Source organism: Camelus ferus, chromosome 5, assembly GCF_009834535.1.
Source record: "Camelus ferus isolate YT-003-E chromosome 5, BCGSAC_Cfer_1.0, whole genome shotgun sequence".
NCBI lineage: Eukaryota > Metazoa > Chordata > Mammalia > Artiodactyla > Camelidae > Camelus > Camelus ferus.
Window position 1 is genome coordinate 70,340,020 of NC_045700.1, and position 24,859 is coordinate 70,364,878.

General features: G+C 33.2%; 1 protein-coding gene across 1 annotated transcript in view; it reads left to right on the plus strand.

Annotated features, from left to right (window-relative positions):
• The window catches only part of C2CD6 (C2 calcium dependent domain containing 6), a 76,606-nt gene that overhangs the window by 29,833 nt on the left and 21,914 nt on the right, over window positions 1–24,859 (plus strand). The window contains exons 10-13 of the mRNA XM_014563680.2: window positions 3,749–3,854; window positions 5,704–5,770; window positions 10,201–10,244; window positions 11,539–11,832. Coding sequence (XP_014419166.2) covers window positions 3,749–3,854; window positions 5,704–5,770; window positions 10,201–10,244; window positions 11,539–11,832 — 511 coding nt within the window. The remainder of the gene's footprint in view (window positions 1–3,748; window positions 3,855–5,703; window positions 5,771–10,200; window positions 10,245–11,538; window positions 11,833–24,859) is intronic.

A 24,859-nucleotide genomic window follows, 5' to 3' on the forward strand; every position in this document is an offset into this window, starting at 1 on the left:
CCCATTTTTTAATCAGGTTGTTTGGGTTTTTGTTGCTGTTGTTGAGTCGTATGACTTCTTTGTATATTAACCCTTTATCAGTCATATCATTTGCAAATATTTTCTCCCATTCAGTAGGTTGTCTTTACATTTTGTTAATGGTTTCCTTTGCTGTGCAAAAGCTTTTAAGTTTAATTAGGTTTCATTAGGAGACATATCCAAAAAAATATTGCTAAGACCGATGTCAGAGAATGTACTGCCTATATTTATTTCTAGGAGATTTATGGTTTTAGGTCTTACATTTAAGTCTTTAATCCATTCTGAGTTAAGTTTTTTGTATGTAGATATGAGGAAGTAGTCCTGTTTGATTCTTTTGCAAGTAGCTGTCCAGTTTTCCCAGCACCATTTATTGAAGAGGCTGTCTTTTCCCCAATGTATATTCTTGCCTCCTTTGTCATAAATTAATTGACCATATAAATGTGGGTTCATTTCTGGTCCCTCAAGTCTGTTCCATTGATTTGTCTCTTTTGTGCCAGTACCATACTGTTTTGATTACTGTAACTTTGTAATATAGTTTGAAATTAGGGAGCATATTTCCAGCTTTTTTATTCTTTCTAAATATTGTTTATCTATTTAGGAACTTTTATGTTTCTATACAAATTTTAGAATTTGTTCTAGTTCTGTGGAAAATGCCATTGTTACTTTGATAGGATTGCATTGAATCTGTAGATCGCTTTGGGTAGTATAGTCATTTTAACAATATTAATTCTTCCAATCTATGAGCACAGTATATCTTTCTATTTGTTTGCGTTGTTTTGCAAAGGAGGTCATTGACCTCCTTAGTTAGATTTTTTCCTAGGTATTTTATCCTTTTTGATGTGATTGTTTTCTTAATTTCCCATTCTGATAGTTCATTATTAGTGTATAAATCATGACAGATTTCTTTTTCTATCTTTTTTTCTCTTTGACAGTGAATTCTTTTTTTTTTTTTAATTGACGTATAGTTGATTTACTATATTGAATTAGCTTCAGGTCTATAGCATAGTGTTTCAGTATTTTGATAGAATATACTCCATTAAAAGTTATTACAAAATAATGGCTCTAATTCCCTGTGAAGTGCAGTATATCCTTGTTGCTTATCTATTTTATACATTTTTGTTTGTATATGGGATCTCTTAATCCCATACTCCTATCTTGCTCCTCCTTTATTTCTTCTACCCACTGGCAGCCACTAGTTTGTTTTCTAGATATCTGTGAATCTGTTTCTGTTTTGCTAGATACGTTTATTGTTTAGATTTCACAAATAAGTGATATCACACAGTATTTATCTTTCTCTGTCTGACTTCACTCAGCGTAATATGCTGTAGGTCCATCCATGTTACTGCAAATGACAGAGTTTCATTCTTTTTATGGCTGAGTAGTATTCTATTGTGTGTATATACCACATTCTCTTTATTCATTCATCTATTGATGGACAGTTGAGTTGCTTTCATATCTTGGCTATCGTAAATAGTACTGCTATGAACATTAGATTTCATATATCTTTTCAAATTAGTGTTTTCATTTTTTTGGTTATATACTCAAGTGGAATTGCTGGATCATATGGTAGTTCTATCTTTAGTTTTTTGAAAAGCCTCTATGCTCTTTTCCATAGTGGCTGCACCAATTTATATTCTCACCAATGGTGTGCAAGCATTCCCTTTTCTCCACATCCTTGCCAACATTTGTTATTTGTAGACTTTTTGATGATAGCCATTCTGACAGGTGTGAGGTGATATCTCACTGTTGTTTTGATTTATATTTCCCTAATAATTAGCAATGTTGAGCATCTTTCATGTGCCTGTTAGCCATCTATACATCTTCTTTGGAAAAATGTCTACTCTGGTCTTCTACCCACTTTCTGACTGGGTTGTTTTTCTGATGTTGAATTGTATGAACTATTTATATATTTTGGATATTAATCCCTTGTTGGTCATATCATTTGCAAATATTTTCTCCCATTCATTAGGTCCCATTTATTTATTTTTGCTTTTATTTCTTTTGCCTTAGGAAGCAGATCCAAAAAAAAATATTGATACAATTTACATCAAAGAGTGTTCTGCCTAGGTTCTCTTCTAGGAGTTTTATGATTTCAGGTCTTACATTTAGGTCTTTAATCCATTTTGAGTTTATTTTTTATATGGTGTAAGGAACTGTTCTAATCTCATTGTTTTACATATAGCTGTCCAGTTTTCCCAGCACTACTTATTGAAGAAGCTGTCTTTTCTCCATTGTAAATTCTTGCCTCTTTTGTCATAGATTAATTGACCATAAGTGCATGGGTTTATTTCTGGGCACTCTATTCTGTTCCACTGATATATGTCTGTGTTTGTGCCAGTACCATGCTGTTTTGGTTACTGTAGCTTTGTAGTAAAGTGTGAAGTTAGGAGGTGTGATACATTTAGCTTTTTTTCTTTTTTCTCAAGATAGCTTTGGCAATTTGAAATCTTTTGTGGTTCCATATAAATGTTAGGATTATTTGTTTTAGTTCTGTGAAAAATATCATAGGTATTTTTATAGTGATTGCATTAAATCTGTAGATTGCTTTGGGTAGTGTGGACTTTTTTTTTAATCATATGATATCATTTATATGTGGAATCTAAAACAGAGATACAAATGATCTTATTTACGAAACAGAAACAGACTTATACATAGAGAACAAACTTGTGGTTATCAAAGGGGAAAGGTGGTGGGGAGGGATAAATTAGGAGTTTGAGATTAGCAGATAAACACTACTATATATAAAATAGATAAACAGTAAGGTTCTACTGTATAGCATAGGAAACTATAATCAATATCTTGTAATAACCTATTATGAAAAAGAATATATATACATAACTGAATCACTATGCTGTACACTAGAACTAATACAACATTGTAAATCAGCCAGGCTTCAATAAAATAATGATGTTACTATCATAAAAGTGATATAATGATATAAATTATTCAAGGAATAAAGAGATACAAAGAACAATATAAAAGCTCTCCTTGAATCCCACCATTTGGAAATATCAAGTAAATATTATTATAAATGTCTCCTCATACATTTCTTTAGCTAGGTGAAGAGACAGCGGAAATTATTTTATAAAAAGAGATACTATTGATATGATTTTATTTTTCTATTTTTAGATTTTAAACTACATAAGATTAGTCATGTTCTTATGTATTATCTATTTTAAACATTGTCTATCAACTTCCTGCTGTGGCAAATGAAAATTTAGCTCACTTACACTTCTCTAAGCCCTCCTGTCTCCCTCCTGCCACAGTAATTACTTCACTACTCCTATTTTCTTTTCTTTCTTTTCATTTATTTTATTGCAGAAGATATCACATATATATTGAATAATTTATAAAATATGTATATATAGTTTAAATAATGAGACCTATATATAGGATAATTTCTAAAACATGTATTATAACATAAATAAAGATAATAAGATCATTGCCTAGATATTTTACAATCAGGTTAAGAAATACAATACCACCAATATTATAAATGTGTTTCATGTGCTCTTATGAGATTACATGCCTCTTCCTAACTCTCCCCAGGTAACTACTACCCTGATTTTTGTTGTAATCATTCCTTTTCCTTTGTATCCTTCAACAATATAGTGTTGGTTTTCTTCTTTAAGAACTTCTTATTAGTGTGTCACATTGTATGTGTTCTTCTTTGATTCATACCATATATATTCTTTTGGCACTTGCTTTTTAAATCTGTAACTTTCTTTAGGCTGGAAAAAATGAAAAAAGAATATAGACATCTGAGTACATGGATAGAAAAAGCTAGCTATTTAGAAGGAGTTCTTAACCCAAAGTTGGAACTTAAAGAACCTAAGGTAATTAATATAATACATTTGCCTATATATAGTTTTTTTTACTTTTTATTAAAGAACTATAATAATTAAAATGATTATCAGATAATGCTTATTTGTTCCCTCTGTGTAAAATGCTATTCATAGTTCATGTACTTTCCTATTTTGATAATATGACATTCAGTAAATACTGATTGATAATTTATAAGGTTTATTTTTTAACAGCTTTGTTGAGATATAATTCACATACTATACAATTTATCCATTTAAAGTGCACAATTCAGTGGCCCTAAGTATATTCGCAGAGTTGTGCATCCATCACTACAATCAATTTGGAACATTCTCATTACCCCCAAAATAAACCCCACTTCTCTTAGCCTATACCCTTCAAACGCCCCATGACCTCCTAGCCCTAGACAACAACTAATTACTTTCTGTCTCTATAGATTTGCTTATTCTAGATATTTCATATAAATGGAACCATACAATATATGGTCCTTTATGACTTGCTTCTTTACTTAGTGTAGTGTGTTCAAGGTTCATCCCTTTTGTAGTATGTATCAATACTTCATTTCATTGCCAAGTATTTCATTGTATGGATATACTGCTTTTTTAAAATCCACTCATTAGCTGATGGACATTTGGTTGTTTCCATTTTTCAGCTGTTACAAATAGTGCTGCTGTGAACATTCATGTGCAGGTTTTTGTGTGAATGTATGTTTTTAATTCTCTTGGGTATATACCTGGGAGTGGAATTGCTGGATTACATCATAATTCCCCATTCAACCTTTTCAGGTACTGCCAAACTGTTTTCCACAGCAGCTGCACAATTTTACATTCAACTAGCAATGTATGAAGGTTCCATATCTTCTCCAATATTTGTTATTTTCCTTTTTAAAAAAAACAATCATAGTCATCTTAGTGGATTTGAAATGATAGCTCATTATGGTTTGGATTTGCATTTCTCTAATGACCAATAATGTGAACATCTTTTTAGGTGATTATTGGCCATTTGTATATCTTCTTGGAATAAATTTTTATTTGTATCTTTTGCTGATTTTTGATTAGGTTATTTGTACTTTTATTGTTGAGTTCTAAGAGATTTTATATATTTTGGATACGAGACCCTTATCAGATATATAAGTAAGGTTTAATATTTAGAAATGTGATCTAATCTATATACATTCTGACCTGGCAATAAAGGATTCATAGGGATTTCAGTGAATAAATAAAAACATTGACTAGAATCACAGCCTTGAAATGGTAGTCATAACATATTGATGTATTCATGTTTTCCAGTGCCTCTGAGATAATTGGGCAGTGTTGTGCTGCTATAAGATAAATTGATTAGCATTTACTAATACAGAATTAGTATTTTATGGAAAACTTGGGGGGCCTTTCATTAAACTCTGGACTTGGGGTTCTCATTGAAAAATCAGTATTTTATAAGAGCCAGTGGTCACCCCACCTGATAATTCTTCTTGGAATTTTATAAAGAGCCATATCACTTTGCAACTGATGGACCATAATGTATTGCAGTAAAAAAGTGATTGTTTCCTGGAGGCATCCTCTAATACTCCTTGAAGGTAAACATTATGTCATTTATCTTGTAATCTTCTTCTCTCATCATTCAAATTTGTCATTCAAATACCCTATCAGTTCTTGGGTCTCCTCTCCCTGGACCATCAACTCCTAGCCAGGGTGTGCCTCTCTTTAAAATAGTACTGTTTGATTTGCTTTTCTTACAAATCCATGTTCTTGTCTTCTGTAAGTTTTTTTTAAAGTATTGAAAGAAGCTGTGAAGGCAAAGAAAACTTTTTTTTAGCTCTTTAAATATGTCTCTAATATGTTTTCTTTCTTTTTTTTCATCTAGGAAAGTAATACCAGTGAGGTACTTGAAAGCCAATTTGAAGAGAAACCTGCCAATATTGTAACATCAGGTTAAGAAATTAATTTACTTCTGTATTTATTATTAAAAATAACTAAAAATTACAAATAACAAAAAAACTAGTAATTTCTTTTTAAGTGGATTTCTTTTTTTGCTTGTTTTTGGTTTTTTTTTTGTTTGTTTAGGGAATAAAAATACATTTCATTAATTGCATGAGTTTTTGTTCTTGTGTTGCCTCTCAGAGATTCCTGGGGGAAGCTGCCTTTTTTCTATTTGCAATAAAGTGTGTTATTTCATTGTTAAAGATGTTAATAGTCTCAATAAAGTGCTAACCTGCCAGTGGTTAAAAAAATACATTTCATTATAGTTTTGGTATATACTGTTTATTTTGTAACACTCCAAAGAAAAGACTTAGATCCAGTTAAGAGTTACTTTTATTTTTTAATACTCCTTTCCTCTTTTAAAGGCAAGAAAAAAGTTAAATCTTAAGTGTAATCTGTGAAAAGATATTTTTGGTCAACATTGTTAACTGTAGAACTATTGGTCTCTTTTATGTAGATGGTATGTGTGAGTATGTGTGTTTATGTGTGTATAGGTAAGAGAAAGGAGGAGAGAGGGACAAGAAATTAAGTTAGCATTAAATTTGAGAACTTCATACAAATTATCAGTAAGATATTTAATTAATAAAAGATACTCTTCATGCAGTCTTTTAAAAAAAAAACTGTTAGCCACAGCAGTCAGGCAAGAGAAAGAAATAAAAGGGATCCAAATTGGAAAAGATGAGGTAAAATTGTCACTATATACAGATGACATGATACTATATATAGAAAACCCTAAAAGTTTCACACAAAAACTACTAGAACTAATAAAAGTATTCAGCAAGGTAACAGGTTACAAGATTAATGTACAAAAATCAGTTGCGTTTTTACACTAATAATAAATCAACAGGAAAAGAAAGTAAAGAAACAGTCCCTTTTAAAATAGTACCCAAAGTAATAAAATACCTAGGAATAAATCTAACCAAGGAGGTGAAAGACTTATACATGGAGAACTATAAATCATTGATTTAAGAAATTAAAGAAGACTTAAAAAAATGGAAAGATACCCCATGCTCTTGGATTGGAAGAATCAATATTGTTAAAATGGTCATACTGCCCAAGACTATCTACAGGTTTAATGCAGTCCCTATCAAATTACCCAGGACATATTTCACAGAACTAGAACAAATCATACTAAAATTTATATGGAATCACAAAAGACCCAGAATTGCCAAAGCGTTACTGAAGAAAAAGAATGAGGCTGGAGGAATAACCCTCCCAGACTTCAGACAATACTACAGAGCTACAGTAATCAAAACAGCGTGGTATTGGCACAAAAACAGACATATGGACCAAGGGAGCAGAATAGAGAGCCCAGAAATGAACCCACAAACTTTTGGTCAATTAATCTTTGACACAGGAGGCAAGAACATACAGTGGAATAAAGACAGTCTCTTCAGCAAATGGTGTTGGGAAAACTGGACAGCAGCATGTAAATCAGTGAAGCTAGAACACTCACTCACATCATACACAAAAATAAATTCAAAATGGATCAAAGACTTAAGACAAGATACAATAAACCTCCTAGAAGAAAACATAGGCAAAACATTATCTCAGATACATCTCAGCAATGTTCTCCTAGGGCAGTCTACTCAAGCAATAGAAATAAAAGCAAGAATAAACAAATGGGACCTAATTAAACTTTCAGGCTTTTGCACAGAAAAGGAAACCATAAGCAAAACAAAACAACCACCTACAGAATGGGAGAAAGTTTTTGCAAAATATGAAACTGTGAAAGGCTTGATCTTCAGAATATATGAGCAGCTCATGCAACTTAATAAGAAAAAAGCAAACAACCCAATCCAAAAATGGGCAGAAGAGCTGAACAAGAACAAGTGTCTTCTCCACTGAAGACATATGAATGATCAATAGGCACATGAAAAAATGCTCAATGTCACTAATTATCAGAGAAATGCAAATGAAAACTACAATGAGATATCACCTTACACCAATCAGAATGGCCATCATTCAAAAGTCCACAAATGATAAATGCTGGAGAGCTGTGGAGAAAAGGGAACCCTCCTACACTGCTGGTGGGAATGCAGTTTGGTGCAGCCATTGTGGAAAACAGTATGGAGACTCCTCAAAAGACTAGGAATAGACTTACCATATGACCCAGGAATCCTGCTCCTGGGCATATATCCAGAAGGAACCCTGATTCAAAAAGACACCAGCATGCCAATGTTCATAGCAGCACTATTTACAATAGCCAAGTCATGGAAATAGCCTAAATGTCCATTCGACAGATGACTGGATAAAGAAGAAGTGGTATATTTATACAATGGAGTAGTATTCAGCCATAAAAATGACAACATAATGCCATTTACAGCAACATGGATGTCCCTGAAGAGTATCCTTCTAAGTGAAGTAAGCCAGAAAGAGAGGGAGAATACCATATGATATCACTCATGTGGAATCTAAAAAAATAAAAGAAGACAATAAATGAACTTAAATATAAAACAGAAACAGACTGACAGACATAGAATGCAAACTTGTATTGCCAGGGGGAGTGGGGTGGGAAGGGACAGATTGGGAGTTTGAAATTTGTAGATATTGACAGATATATATAGAATAGATAAACAAGTTTATACTGTATAGCACAGGGAAATATATACAAGATCTTGTGGTAAGTCATGGGGAAAAGGAATGTGAAAATGAATGGATGTATATTCATGTATGACTGAAAAATTGTGCTCTACACTGGAAATTGACACAACATTGTAAACTGACTGTAACTCAATGAAAATAAAATCTCTCTGTTAAAAGATTCATTTAGAAAGTAAGTTAAAATAGATGCATAATACTCTGTCTTTAAAATCTTGGATTCTGCTGGTATGGATTAATGATTTGTTGTTATAAGGGTTTTGACGCAGGTTACTTCTCTAATTCTACTTCCCCAGCTATTGCATCTTTAACATACTCCTTTTTTTTTTTAATTGAAGTACAGTCAGTTACAGTGTGTCAATTTCTGGTATACAGCACAGAGCCTCAGTTATGCATATACATACATATAGTCATCTTTAATCTCTTTAAATGAAACATTCAAGTTTTAGTTTGTAGGAGAATCACAGTTTCCCTCTTCAATATCACTGTTGAAGATTGGAGTTTAACCTCTCTTTTGCACTGGTGGTTACCATGGGCTGTTTTTTTTTTTCTTTACTTTTTTTCACTTATTCAAAGAGTTAATTTCAACTCCTATTGGATCATTTAGTGACTTCTTTCCTTTTTTTATTCCAGTAGCTTCCTATAGTTACAGCTAACATTTGTTGATCACTGTGTGATTATATATATATTATATATATCAGTCCTCACAGCAGTCAATTGAGGGTGCTATTATTATTTATCCACATTTTACAGATGAAAAAACTGAGGAGCAAATCAATCAGAGGTCACACAGCCATTAATTTGAACCTAGTCTGTTTGACCCAAGAGGTCAAACATCTAACCATATTGCTCTCATATTATATAAACTTGTACCATACCTATGAGATAAGCTATCTTGATCTTTTTTTACATGTGAGAAAACGAAGGCTCAGAAAAATGAGCTGAGAGCAGTCATGAAGCTAACAGTGACCTTAATAAATTTTGTTATTTACTAGACTTATGCATTCCTTTGTGTCTCAGTTATTTATTCCCTCTCCCTTTTAGGTTTTTCCTTTTTGTCTGTTAAATATGTATTATATTTCTAGGAAAATTTTACAAGTACTTCAGTTAGCCTCTTTTTTTTTTTTTTTTTTGGAACAAACAAAACATCTATATTGAAACAAAAAAAAAAAAACCACCTGTATTGTGATTCACAAACTAGATTGACTGTACCAAACTATAATGTGCACCATAAACTATCCAAACTCAAATTATTTTAACACCTGCTCTTTCAGTCTCTCTCTGTCTTTAGCTCTGAATAGAGTCTCTTGTAGGCAACATGTAGATGAGTCTTATTTATTGTTTATTCAGCCACCATATGTCTTTTGATTGGAGCATTCAGTTAGCCTCTCTTGAATGGTCCTATTTTCTCCAGTTACATGCAACTTTATTCTAATCTCTTTTTCCAGTCCCAACTCTGTCACTAAATATCTAGGATTTATTTTATTTCCTCTTGACTTTTAGCGAAATGCAGTATATACCTGTTTTTATGTCCTATATTGATGGATCTGAAATCCTAACATTTTATACATTTCATTTTATCTCTGCACTTACTCATTTACCACTCCTTCATCTTTCCAGAGATTCGCCAGCCTATTTTTGCTAAATATGTAGTGTTTATGTTTGAATAGCTGCATTGATTTAAATTGTTCTTGGTGAGAAAATTATAATATTTTATTAGTGTATATAAATAATGTGTTGGTTGTTTTATATATAATAAAACACTATTAATTCTTAACAGATAACCCTCTTATAAAGAAGGGAGCTGAAACTATTCCAAGTGAGGTAAGGGAACTTGAGAGAGAATTTCTAATAGTTACTATTTTATAAAAGGATGAAATAGTTTTAAATGGAGAAATATTTATAGATGTAAAGAAAAAAGCACTCAAGAAGTTATTAAAGGGGCGTGAGGGTACAGCTCAGTGTTAGAGCGCTTGCTTAGTATGCACAAGGTCCTGGGTGAAGTCCCCAGTACCTCCACCAAAATAATTAAAAACCTGGTTACCTTCCCCTCAAAATTAAAAAATTAAAAAAAGAAGTTATTCACGTTTTCATGTTTATTTTTGTTATAAGAATGTCTTTACACTTACACAATTTATTTAAGTTAAATCACACTGTTAAAAGGGAAGTTTCAGCATCAAATGTAACATTTAAAATACATACAAATATAGGAGACAAAAGGTATTCACGAACAGAAGGGGAGAAACAAGTTAAAGCATGAAGTGCTGCACAATGATCTTAGAAATGGTTGTCACAGACCTAATTACGTTCTTTAGTTTTTTCTCTATAACAGGACTATATATTCTCTATAATAGAACTATAATAATAGTTATATTTTATAATAGAATTAAGTAGAGTTCACATAATATTATTTGCTTTTTAGCTAATTTTACAGAAGGTAGTCGTTCCATAGGGCAGTGGATTCCCATGTAAACTAATAAAAAATAAAAAGATTCTTCTGTACTACTTGACAATTAAGACAATGATTTCTATTCCTGGGTCAGGGGCTCCCAAAATTCCAACTAAAACTGTTTTCCACAGTCCAAGGAGAGAGAAAAAAAAGATAACACAGAGAATTTTTCATATGGCTAAATGTACTTGGCTTAACAGACTGTCCTTTCTCTTATGATACTATTCTTTGTACTATTTTGCTGTTAAAATTTCTTTTATGACATAATTGTGATTTTTATGATACTGTTCTTTGTGCCAATTTGCTATAATAAACTTTCGTCTTTTATGATATATTGGTGATAGTATAGTAACAGTAAAATGTCAGACCTCTCAATTTTCTTCTTTGAGACATTGCTGATTTATAAAATATGAATATATGAGAACCACCACTTTATAATGCAGTGTGATCATTTTTATGGATAATATTCTGTAGTCCATGGTTTCAGGCAAGCTGAGAATTTCTCAATGCTTTTAATAAAGAATGTAATAATTTACAAATATTGATGGTAACTTGTTATGATAAAAGATAAAAGTACAAATGATTTTAAGTCTGGTTTGTTAGTTTAAAATATTTCCTAGTCGGTAATGATTAATCAGTGGCTTTTTTTTTTTTTGATATATTTTCTAGTTACTGGATAATGATGGTAAGAAAAGCCTGATTCTACCAACTTTAAACCAGTCAGGTGAAGATGATTCCAGTGTTGTTGCTCCTAAAAGTGGTGCGTCAACAAAGCAAATAGATACTCCGTTGCCCACTGTTCCTAGCCTGACATTAACAGAAGAAGACTTAATACCAGCTTTAGAGGAATACCAGCCAGTAGCTATACCAGAGAGAAAAGTGAAAAATGTATTCTTTACATCAGAAGAAAAATTGAAGGATAGACGTCCAAGCCTTTTCAAAACAGACTCATCTCCATCAGAGGTAAAATTGAAAAATATTAATACAAATCCAGGTAGAATAAAGAGGAGAAACTTAGATTCATCTCCTATAGAAATTAGGTAGCAAAGCAACAACCTAAGCTTAGCTTGAAGAAAGAACACAAGCTTAGGTTCCCCAGATTCAGAATCAAGAGGTAGCTTTCAAAGCCATGATCCAAAGGAAGACCTTGAACTTTAAAGGTATCTGCCCTCATATTAGAAGTACGAGACTAGGAAAAACAAAATAATTCATAAATTTAAAAAATTAAATACAAATAAATTGAAAATGCATTCAATATCTCCAAGCAGAAGTCTGTCTAAGTATATCTAACATTCCTACCCTACTCATCAAGTTAGGAGGAAAAACCCTTGAAGGAAAAGCAAAGTGAGCTGAGATACCAGTAATACAAAGCAGTGTCACGGGTTGGTATGAAGTTCACCTGGAAATGTAACATAACAAAATCGAAATTCAAAGGGAAGTCTGGGAAGGTACTTCAGTGGAAGTTTTTAATGAAACTATAGGAAGTAGCATGTGTGCTCCCCGTTACAAATAATTTCATAGTTTAAAATGAAAATGATCTGAATGTAAATTTAAAGGTATATCAGGGTAAAGCATTTCTCAAAATGATGGTTATTCTACTTAGATCTTTATGTCTTATTTAAAGCAGTTTAAAATTATATACTGGTCAGTGAGGAAACCATCTGAGTTCTAAGTAAGTTTCTACCTCTGAATACTTCAGCAAGCTTGGGCATCTAAATCTCTATTTTCTCATCTATTGAATGTATAGATCATACTAGGTCCTTTCTAAATTCCTTTCCAAATTCCAAAAGATACAATTTTATTAAATATCTCTAGTTGGGGAATTACTCTTAATTACCTAGAGCAATACCCTAACCAATGTAACTTAACAAGAAAAACATTCTTGTTTTTACTGAATATGAAAGTAATATACAATCATCATAGGAAATTTAGAAAATAGAAGCATAAAGGAGAAAATAGAAGTAGTTATAATTGTACTGCCACATTTAATAATTTTATTTCCTATCAGTCTTTGTTATGCACATATATATCTCTTATTTATTTTTGAAAACTTGGATTAAACTATATGTATATATAATTTTATATTATCCTTTTTTAAACTTGACATTATAAGCATGTTACCTGGATTTTTTAAAAAATTTAGAAGATGTAGATTATTATTAAATACAGATATTCAATAATTTTAAACATTTTCTATATTTTTGGACATTAAGCTTGAAATTAATATCCTTTTACCTGTTTATTTCTACCTGTGATTATCTCCTCATATATTTATAGAAATGGCAAGTTGACAAATTGCTTCCCTGAAAGACTGTACCGCTTTATATTCTCACCAATGATATTTGCGTATTGATACTTTAAATAATGATGAAAACTTTTTCATGCTTATTAGCCATTTTGATTTTCCCTGTGAGTAGACAGATTATGTCCATTCTTTTTCTGTTGAGTACCTGGTGATGTTGTTTAGGTTTTATAATGAGCTCTCTTGGTTATTATAAGGATATTAACCATGTATATTCATGGCACATACTTTTTCATAGTTTGTGGTTTGCCTTTTAATTTCTTTATTGAGTCTGACTTCCAAAATATTCAGTTTTAATTTGGTAAGTGAGTTATTTATTGCTGCATAACAAACTACCATTTATATATATTTCTCAAGATTGTGTGGTGCTTAGCTAGGCAGTTGTTTTGCTTAGTTGATTTTGGCTTGCCTGTAACTATCTGGGAGCTTGATTGGGCTGGGACACTCATGATGGCTCACTTATGTGTCCTACACCCTGATGGGAACAGCTAAAGCTCTGTGGTCAGTTGGGATGCATGGACATCCCAATTAGTTGATTAAAAAATTAAAAATAGGACTACCGTATGATCCAGCAATCCCACTTCTGGGTATATATCCAAAGGAATTGAAACCAGGATCTCGAAGATATATTTACCTACCCATGTTCATCACAGCATTATTCATAATAGCCAAGATATGAATGCTACCTAAGTGTCCATTGACAGATGGATTTTAAAAGTACGATATATAACATACAATGGAATATTATTCAGTTAAAAGAAAGAGGGAAATCCTTTTGCAACAATGTGGATGTACCTGGAGTATGTTATGTTAAGTGAAATAAGCCAGACAAAGAGAACAAGTACTACATGATGGTGCTTATGTGTTGAATCTAAAATAGACAAACTCACAGAAGCAGAGAGTGAAATTGTGGTTGCAGGGTTTGGGAGAGGGGGAAATGGAAATATTAGTCAAAGGGTACAAGGTTTGGATTATACAAGATGAGTAAATCCTGGAGATCTACTGAACCGCATAGTGTGTGCAGTTATCAATACTCTGTTGTATACTTAAAATTTTGCTATGTTAAGTTTTCTTATTACAAAATAATACTAAAAATAAATAAGAGGTGGGAATGTAAGTTGGTGCAGCCACTATGGAAAACAATATGAAGTTTCCTCAAAAAATTAAAAATAGAACTGTCATACGGTACAGTAATTCCACTTCTGGGTATGTATTTGAATAAAACAGAATCACTATCTCAAAAAGATATCTGCATCCCATGTTGACTGAAGTATTATTTACAATAGCCAAGATATGGAATAACCTAAGTGTCCATCAATAGATGAATGGATAAAGGGAATGTAGTATACATACACAATGCAGTATTACTCAGCCATAAAAAAGAAGGAAATCCTGTGATTTGCAACAACATGGAAGGATCTTGAGGGCATTATGGTAAGTGAAATAAATCAGACAGAGAAAGACAAATGCTGCATAGTTTCACTTATATGTGGAATTTAAATAACAAAAACCAAACTCATTTATACAGAGACCAGATTTGTGGTTACCAGAGGTGCATTTTGCAGGGCAAAATTATTAACCTGTTGGTTACCAGAGGTGCATTTTGCAGGGCAAAATTATTTGCGGGGCAAAATTATTAACCTGTTGGTTACAAGATATAAGTCCTTGGGATATAATATACAGCATAGTAACTGTAGTTAACAATACTGTGTCATATATTTGAAAGTTGCATATAGTAAATCTTTAAAGTTCTCATCACAAGAAAAAAAGTATAAATGTGTGGCAATGGATATAAACTAAACTTACTGTGTAACCATGCTGCAATATATACATATATATATACACATAATCTTTATATAAACCTAAAATTAATACAATATTGTATGTCAATTATATTTCAATAAAAATAAATATGTTTTAAGCATGTAGGAAACTTTAAGAGTTACAGCCCAAAGTATAATAATAATATTTAGCCACATGGTTACTTTTTCCAGGGTTCTTTGTTAATATGGGTTCGAATTATTGTCTAGTGTCCTTTCTTTTCAGCCTGGGAGATTCCCTAATCATTTCTTGTAAAGCAGAAATAATAGTGACAAAACCCTCTAGCTTTTATTGATCCAGGAATATCTTAGTTCTTCATTTTTGAAGAATGGTTTTACTTGTTGTAGGATTCTTGATTGACAGTTTTTTCTTTCCACTGTCTACTAACTTATGGTTTGTGATGAGAAATTGGCTACTAATCTTATTGATGAAATTTGTATGTGATGAGTCACCTTTTTCTTGCTGCTTTTAAGTTCTCTCTTTGTCTTTTGTGAGTTTGATTATAATATGTCTTGATGTATATATCTTTGAGTTTATCCTCCTTGGAGTTTGTTGAGCTTTGGGGGTATGTAGATTCATGCCTTTTAGTAAATTTGGGAAGTATTTGGCCATTATTTCTTTAAATATTCTTTCTGACCATTTCTCTCTCTTTTCCTTTGACTCCTATAATGTGTACGTTGGTATATTTGATTGTTGTCCCCCAGGTCCATTAGGCTCTGTTCATTTTTCTTTATTCTTTTTTCTTCCTGCTCCTCAGACTAGATAACTTTAATGTACTATCTTCAATTTACTGATTCCATCTTTTATCTGCTCAATATGCTTTTGAACTCAAGATTTTTTTATTTCAATTATTATATTCTCTGATGAATTTCTATTTGGTTCCTTTTTCTAATTTCTATTTCTTTATTATATATATTTTTTGTTCATTGTTTTCTTGGTTTCCTTTAGTTGTTTGTACATGAGTCCCTTTAGCTCTTTAAGCATATTTTAAAAAGTTGTTTTATTTTATTAAAAATGTTTTTTTTTAATTGAAGTATAGTTGGTTTACAATATCATGTTAATTTCTGGTGTACAGCATAGTGATTCAGTTATACATATATATATTCCTTTTCATATTCTTTTTCATTATAGGCTATTACAAGATATTGAATATAGATCCCTGTGCTATACAGTAGGACCCTGCTGTATATCTATTTTTTATATAGTAGTTAGTATCTGCAAAACTCGAACTGCCAGTTTATCCCTCATTCCCCACGCCTAGACCCCAGTAACTGAAAGTTTGTTTTCTATGCCTGTGAGTCTGTTTCTGTTCTGTACATAAATTCATTTGTCTAATTTTTTTTAGATTTCACATGGAAAAATACCATGTGATATCTCTTTATGGCTTACTTCACTTACTATGACAATCTCCAAGTCTATCCATGTTGCCACAAATGGCATTATTTCATTCTTTTTTATGGCTGAGTAATATTTCATTATATATACACACACACACACACACACACACACCACATCTTCTTTATCCAGTCATCTGTTGATGGACATTTAGGTTGTTTCCATGTCTTGGCTATTGTAAGTAGTGCTGCTATGAACATTGGGGTGCATGTATCTTTTTGAATTAGAGTTTCATCCAGATACATACCCAGGAGTAGGATTGCTGAATCATATGGTAACTCTATTTTTAGTTTTTAAAGGAATCTCCATACTGTTTTCCATAATAGCTGCACCAAACTGCATTCCCACAAACAGTATAGGAGGTTTCCCCTTTCTCCACATCTTCTCCAACATTTATTGTTTGTGGACTTTTTAAATGATGGCCAAAGAAAGTTGTTTTAAAACCTTTGTCTTGTAAATCCAATAGCTGGGCTTCCTCATGGGACATTTCTATCAATGAATTTTCTTCCTATGAATGGGCCATATTTCTTGTTTCTTTGTATGCCTTGTTTTTTGTTGTTGTTAGAAATTGGCACTTTAAATATTATAATGTTAACTCTGGAAATTAAATTCTTCTTCTTCTCCAGAGTTACTGTTGTTGATTTTAAAGGGCTGCAGTCACATTTCTTTAGTGACCTATCCAAACTATTTTTTTTTTTTACAAAGGCTATATTCCTTGTCATTTGTGGTCAGTCACTGAAATCTCTGTTCCATTATCTCAGTGGTGAGCTAATGACCTGACAGATTTCTTAAAACACCAAAATTTAGCTGTCCTTTTTTTTTTTAATTAACCAATCCCTGGCTGCTATGAGTTTTGTATGAGATTATGGAGTTTGAAACAGTTATCTGTCAATCTTTGATAGTTTATATGTTTCAGTGAAGAGATGAATTCTTTGACCACCTTACCCTACCATTTTTCATGATATCACTTCTCCATTCACTTTTGATATGTTTTCTTTGATATTAACCTTATTTTTATTTTATCTTTGAAGTTACTATTTTTGTTCCCTAGGGCTTAGAGAGAATAAGAAGTCAGTTATATACAAAGTAATGTCATTTTTTTTTTTGATGCTTGCCATTTCCTACCTCAACAGCCTACTAATATTATATAAATAAGAGAATTATTTTCCTTATGTAAAATAAAGCCAAATGGTAACACTGGATCTCACTTTATTATTATTTATAGCCATCAGTAATGCCAAGTTTAAAAATCATATTGATATTTAATTGTTTTTCTATTTGCCTTCTCTCATCTGTTTTTATTTCAGAGTTCATATTGTTCCTTTAGCTCAGTGAATGAAAATTTAAATATCCCTAATAGTGTAGGTAAGTAATGGTTTGTATATATAGCTGTAATTTTCAAATATTCAGTGAATTAAGAACATGAACTCATGTAAAATAATTATTATCAAGATATTCCTTCAAATTACACTAAGATATTTGTGATTACTGACATGAAAACCTATGGAATTATAATATTAGTAGGAGATCAAGCAAAACAAAATACAGGTGGCCTTAAGATCCTAGATATTTATTTTACATGCATGAAAAATTTAAGGAGTTCTGAGGTATCATTAATGAAGACACATTTGACATATCAATAAAGCCAAAGGTGATATTCAAATTACTTAACAACCAGTATAGTATAAGCAGGGAGCATCCAGACCAGACAACGCTGTTGGACCAGGATTCTGGAGGTCCCTTGCTGTGCCATGTTGGGGTTGAAGGAAATGGGAGGTTCCTAAGGGATTCAAGGTAGCCAGGGCAATGAATGTGAGATGGACACTTGGACATCTTGAGGCAACAACTTTTTACAGTTTAGTACAGAGCTGGTTTAATATTTAACAAGTGGAACATGGCTGTGTAGTAACTGAATATTCATCCAGAGGAGATTAGTAATCTAATTAAAATGAGGAGAAAATAAGATAATGAAAACCCTTGACAGGGAAGATGAGCAGCAAGCACATTTCTTTGTAATCTGAAAGCATCCTTGAGCTGTAGAGAGTGTCCTCTAATTAAGAACTTACTGGGGAATAGAAGATGGAAAAAATATATATATATATATTTTTAAAAAGGACATACAGGGAAAATATCTGATGAAAGTGTGACTGAGAAGTATCCTTTTAGAAGAATCCCCCAAAAAGGGAGGTTGGGCTTATCTTGAATAGTTAAATGTAGTGAAATGAAAATGATTACAAATTAATGCTTTAGCCATATATGTCTTTGTATTTATACATATGCATACATATGTATATGTATTTATACATCTGTTCTGTAGAATACTAACAATTCTAAGAACATATATTGGGTGCAGGAAGCTTTTTGAAAACATAGGATGTTAGTTTTAGGAATACTTTAAATATCAGGAAAAATTTAAAGTACACCTAACTTACAATTTATTCTAGAAGAAAAAGTTACCATTTGGAATAGCATTTAGGAATAATAAGACATCCTGGAAGACTAGGATACTTGGGTACCCATGATATGATTCCTACAAGACTTTCATTCTAATATCCTTTGCAATCTAATCATAAAAGAACTTTTGGAGTAAATCTAATAGAATAGCAGGAAAACTCCTTATTTTATTATTTCTGACTATTCCTTGAAAAGGAGAAATTATCTATCAAGTAATAGAAAATATTAATGAGGGGATAAATTGGATCTCACCCCTGCCTTGCCACTAACTAGCCTTGTGACTTTAGGCAACCATTTGTCTTACAAAAGCCTTGATTTTCCCATTTTAAAAATGAAAGAATGAAGCTAGATATTGAGAAAATATTTCAGTACTCCCTTGCGGTTGTCTTACATTGCCTTCTTTAATCTTCATAGCTTTGTAAACATTTTACATGTATTAATTTATTTAATAGTCATACGACCCTGTGAAATTGACACTATTATCCTAGTTTTATAGATGAGGCAACTGAGGCATAGAAAGGCTAACTAGTTTGAAAATTCTATAAAAGAAGTCTGTGAGACAAGCCAGTGGTCCACTCTCCTCTGAAGAGTAAAGAGGACACTTTATAAGCAGCGTCAAAACAAAATCAGAATTGGAAAAAACATCAATGGTGTACCTTTGAAAAAGTTAATGCTTAGAGTTAAAAACAGTGGTTTTTTTATTGCTCACTCCTATTTGCTCTTGGTCAGGTTATTAACTTTTTTGGATTTTTCTCCTATTTAAAATGAGGGAGATGGTTTTAAGACTGTTTGGTCTCCAGTTTCTCTAAAAATCTATATTCCTAAATTTATATCTGATCAGAGTCTTTTAAAAACTATTCAAGATTCCTAAATCTATTTTAAAATGGCTTTATTATATTTTGCATTACACTTTTCGGTTTACTTATGCAGACTAGTCTTACATAATTAACCTAATACTTCTATAGATACATTATATAAAATAAAATGCAGTACATTAAAGAGTTCATTTAGTAGGGTTCATACAGCACTCTTGCTAAATTTCTTAAATTAGCATTACCTTTAAGCAAATTAGAGGCATATGCCTCGCCCAGTTACTTGGGAGCTATTTTCATAGACACCCTCTGGCTCTGATGTTTATGCACATTTATCTTAGCCCAGCAGCACAATTCATTGAAGACCGTGGTCGCTCCTCTCCATACTTTATACATTCTCTTGAGTTTATTATGTAAGATTCCTCTCTAGGGTTATGAATTGAATTGAGGAAATACATAATTATTCATGAAAGGTATCTAGGATGTAGACTGTTGGTCCACACAGCTTTCAGAGTTGGTTATGTATAGCAAATGTGTGATGGAAGATTACCCACATGACTGCTAGAGGACAGGCTAAACTGAGGCTCCGAGAAGGATGAGTAAAAGTAATCTTTTTAATGTCAAGTCAAGCTCAGCTTTGAATAAGGTGCATAATCTTTAACAGCCACAGACAATTCAGAACCACCTAGAGTGCAGTAATGAGACTTCCTTTTTTTTTTTTTTTATAAGTTTTTACTTCACTTTTCGAACTGGCAGGAAGAACCAGAAGAGTAGAAGTATTCAATACATTGACTATAATCTGACTAAAAGACAATCTTTTATTTACATAAAATACAGTGCATGATGACATTTAATTTTAGTAACAACATATGCATTTTAACAATCAGAGTTAGTCGATGACAGATCCAAGGGGGCAGTGTGTCAGGGGTCAGAAGAGAGGGAGTAGCAATGACGGTAGCAATAACAGCGAAATTTACATTTGGTTGTGTTTATTAGGTTCCAGACACAGTGTTAGATGCATTAGCTCTTTAAACCACACAGTCCTATGAGAGGGGATTTCACCCTCTGACAGATGAAACTGAGACAGAGAGAGGCAAGAAGATAACTTGTCCACTGTGAGATGGTTAGTTAGTTGCAGAGACCGAGCTTAGGCTGTCAGGTTCCAGCCCCCTCTGCTCTTAACTGCTGTGCTGTACACGTTAGAGACATGTCTATAGAGCACCCTTGTCAAATGCCACAAATGCTAACTTAATTATATTATTTTTAAATTCTTTTTCAGTTGAGTTAATGCAAGATAAAGACTTTGGACAGAAAAATACAAACAGAAAAGGAAAATCAGTGAGTAGATTGATATATCCTTTAAAAACCATTGTTAACATTTTACATTGTTTTGAATTAATTAATATTTACTGACAGTATTCTGTCATCAAGAAAGCATATGCTTTATTATTGTGAACTTATTAATTTATTGTAAATTAATTTTACTTGTATTTATTTTATCATAGTTTATTATAAATGTATAAATTATTATAAAGCAATACAAATATAAAATTAACTCTAGCAATATGTACTATTTAATTCTTTGCTTCTGCCTCTCCTCAAATGGCTGTTGCTCAATAGGCAACTCACAGTAGTACCAGGAAAACATAGACTATCTCTGCCCAGCTGCTGCGATATTAACACTTTTAAAGAAGCCATCCTCCTCATCCCAATTTTCCATTAATACTTGAAATTAACTATACTGGATTCCTTTTTCTGCATCTTAAGAATTTTCAGTTGTTCAGCGTTCAACTGTCTAAATGCCATGGCAGGCTAACAGCAGTATTTCAGAAATGGAAGAAGGGTTATGTGGCTTAGGGTGAGGATCAGGCAAAAAAAAAAAAAAAAAAAAAAAAAACCCACAGAGATGAAAGGTGAGAAGAGAAAGCAAAACTTGGTCTACTTCATATTTTGCACTCAGTAGTTAATGAACCATGCTCACACCAGGGGAAAGATTCTAAGCCCTAAAAGACCTGTAAGTGCTTCTCTTTGTAATTTTTAATGACTGACTTCTTAATTCAAGCATTAGAACCATGCTAACTCTCTTTTGTAGAGAGTAGAATTTGATATAAGAATGTCTTGGACTCTGTGCAAAAGGGCTTAGTCACTTTAAAGACAGAAATCCCAATTGTCCAGGACATTACTTATTCTAATCTTCCATCCAGTTGTCCCAATAAGCTATTAAAATATCCTGGAAATTGAATGTTTTGGTTTTCAAACTACTTTTTCCAGGCTCATGCTCTAAAAAGAGCACAAAAATCCCACTTGATTACTGTTCTAAGTGTTATTTAGGGAAAAAGTTGCATAATATCTACAAGATATCTTATTGTTACAGAAAGAGTACAAGACTTTGAGTCACAAGATTTGGATTCTGGCACCAGTTTCTTCACTATTAGCTGGGGTTATACAGAGATTAATTCATGTAACATTTATTGACTACCTACTGTATAGCAGGCACCATGCTGATTAATAGTTAACAATAATATACTATAGGTGGGTGTCTATTAAGCTTTTTATGTGCATTATTTTATTTAATCCTTACAGCAAAGTAGGCATTGTTATTGTATACATTTTGCAGATGAGGAAATGGAGGCTCAGTAAGTTTAGATGAGGGAGTTGGGATTTGACCCTAGAATGCATATGATTAACCACCTTCTCCTGCCCCCCTGATCTTAAGTAACTAAAAATGTATTAGTGAATATAGCTGACAGAAAAGGGGAATTATAATACATCTGTAATACTGAATAAGTGGATAGGATGCCTTGGGAGCATTCTGTGAAGAATGTACCTAACAGAACTGGGGCAGGAGAGGGAGGGTAGATATGGGGGTAATGAAAGGCCTTTTTAACCAAAAAGTGTGATTCAGTGTGATTAATATATGTAAAATATTTTCCAGTGCCTTGCCAGCTTCATTGTGTTGGTTGAATTGAACTGAACCCTCATGGAATGGCATTCGCAGGACCATTCAAGCAATTCATATTGTGATAGGATCAATGAACTAGAGAAACAAAGATTTTATGTCTATTCCAACTCTGACTATTTTAACAAAGACAAATTTTATCAGAAATATGCAGCCCTAAGGGTCTTCAGAGTATTCACTTAGAGACTCCTAAGCAAAGTACAAACCACCTGCTAAATGACAGGGCACTATGATCTTTAATCATAGTGGTTCATCTCCTTTACCAGCATGTAAGCATCGTGACAGCTAAGAATTTGTGTCTTGTATTCCCAGCATCTAGAACAATGTCTGGAACCTAGGAACTTGACAACAAGTTTTTCAACAAGTGCCTACTATGTGCCAGGTACTGTGGCTATAAAAATGAAAAGAATGTAGCTCTTGACTTCAAAGACTTTATAGCCAGAAAGAGGAAAAGACTTACTTGGAATAAACCATTACATTACAGGAACACGATTGTTCTAAAGGAGATAAATTTATAAAGCACAGTATGCATAAGCAAAGTAAAACTGACAGATAAAGATGATCTGACAGTTGGGTTAAGATTGGGCTTGACTCCATATTAACTATGGTGATTTGGCACATTACCACTAGAGCAATATCCCATCCTTTATAATTGATTATGTGACCATGGCCTTTACTAGATTGGGGCAAGGTATTTATCTCACTCATCTTTTATCTTCTGGCACCTAGCACAGTGGTACAAGGTAGTCACCAGGTGGATGTTGTATTTTACTTATTTACCATATGGGTTTTGGTTTATTACTGTTACCACTAATAGTTTCTGTCTACCAGGTGCTCTGTAACTTCCCCCTCAAGGTGTCGGTAGTGTTAGGCAAATGCTCACAAGTATACCCTAAATATGTTTTCCTATTCTCAGGGATACTGCACTCCTCACTTCCTATAAGATCACCTGCAGCCAACGTCAAAGTCCACCAGTGCATGTGGGGAACTGCATGTTATAACTCCTCAAGGTCTAGACTGGGGACAGTCAAAGCCTAGGTGGGGAGAGGGGTGTTCAACTCAATGAAAACCCTGCAAATGATAGGTATATTTCTTTGTTAGAAACACATACAGACACATACACATGCATACAATTTATATAATTGGTATACAAAAGTTCACCACTTTAAAATGTATGCAGAAGAAGAAAAGAAAGGGTAAATGGAGGATAAGGAAAAAGATTTATCACGGCATTAGGGAGAAGCACAATGGCTAACACAGCAGGAGAAAGGATAGCCTTCATATATACCAACTAGGTAGGAATCAAGATGAGATCTCCTAATTCCTAAGGTAAGGACATCCCAACTTATCTTTACAAGTTGTTACTCTAGTACTGCTGTTGTTCAAAGTACAAAATTGTTACTATAAGAGTGTAGAGAAATTAAACAGCAATGCTAAAGAAACCTACAAATTTTTAGAAGTTTTACATTAAAATGAATAGACTTCAGTTCTGCCAAGATGGAATAGCCCCATTACTCCCAGGTCTTCTCCCTTACAACTAAAAAATGTACATATAACACAACAAACAGGCATAGAAGTCTGAAATATGGAAAGAAGAAGGTAGACTGCCTGGGGATCTCAGGAGTTGAGGAGGACATGGTGGTGAGTTCTCTTAAGTTTCCTTTTTTGGATCCCCTATACTCTGAAAAGGGTGTTGCAGAAGCCTCCAACTAGAAGCTGCCAATAGACAAAAGAGTTCCAAGGAAAGCCTTTACCCACTAGCCAAGGGACCGAGAAAAGGGTGGGCTAACAGCAGAAAATTCTTTTGGCAATACCTGCCCTACTTGAGCCAAACACCAATGCAAGAACCACATGCCTTCTCTTTCCACACATGGTACCAGTCCCCCTGCTTGGACAGTGTTGGTGTGGCTAGGCTGGGAGCTTATCTTTCATTCCCTGCCTGGTGAAAGCAGGCAATGCTCTGATTCTCCCATCAGGGTCCAGTAGCCAGCTGTGCCCCTATCTGCACTTAGAGGCAATAAGATTTAACGAGGCTGTGCTGTATGGTCCTAGTCATCACTAGGCTTCATCCTCCTCACTGTGTCAGCAGGATCCAGTGGGGAACTGAGCCTCCACCCTCACCTGACGTCAGTGAGTAAAAACTAGGTGGTGAGAGGCAGGCTACATGGCACTTCGCTTCTCCCTTTGTACTGCCTGTTGTCAAGGGGCCTAGTGGAGAAATGGCCTTACACCCACACGTGGAAGCAA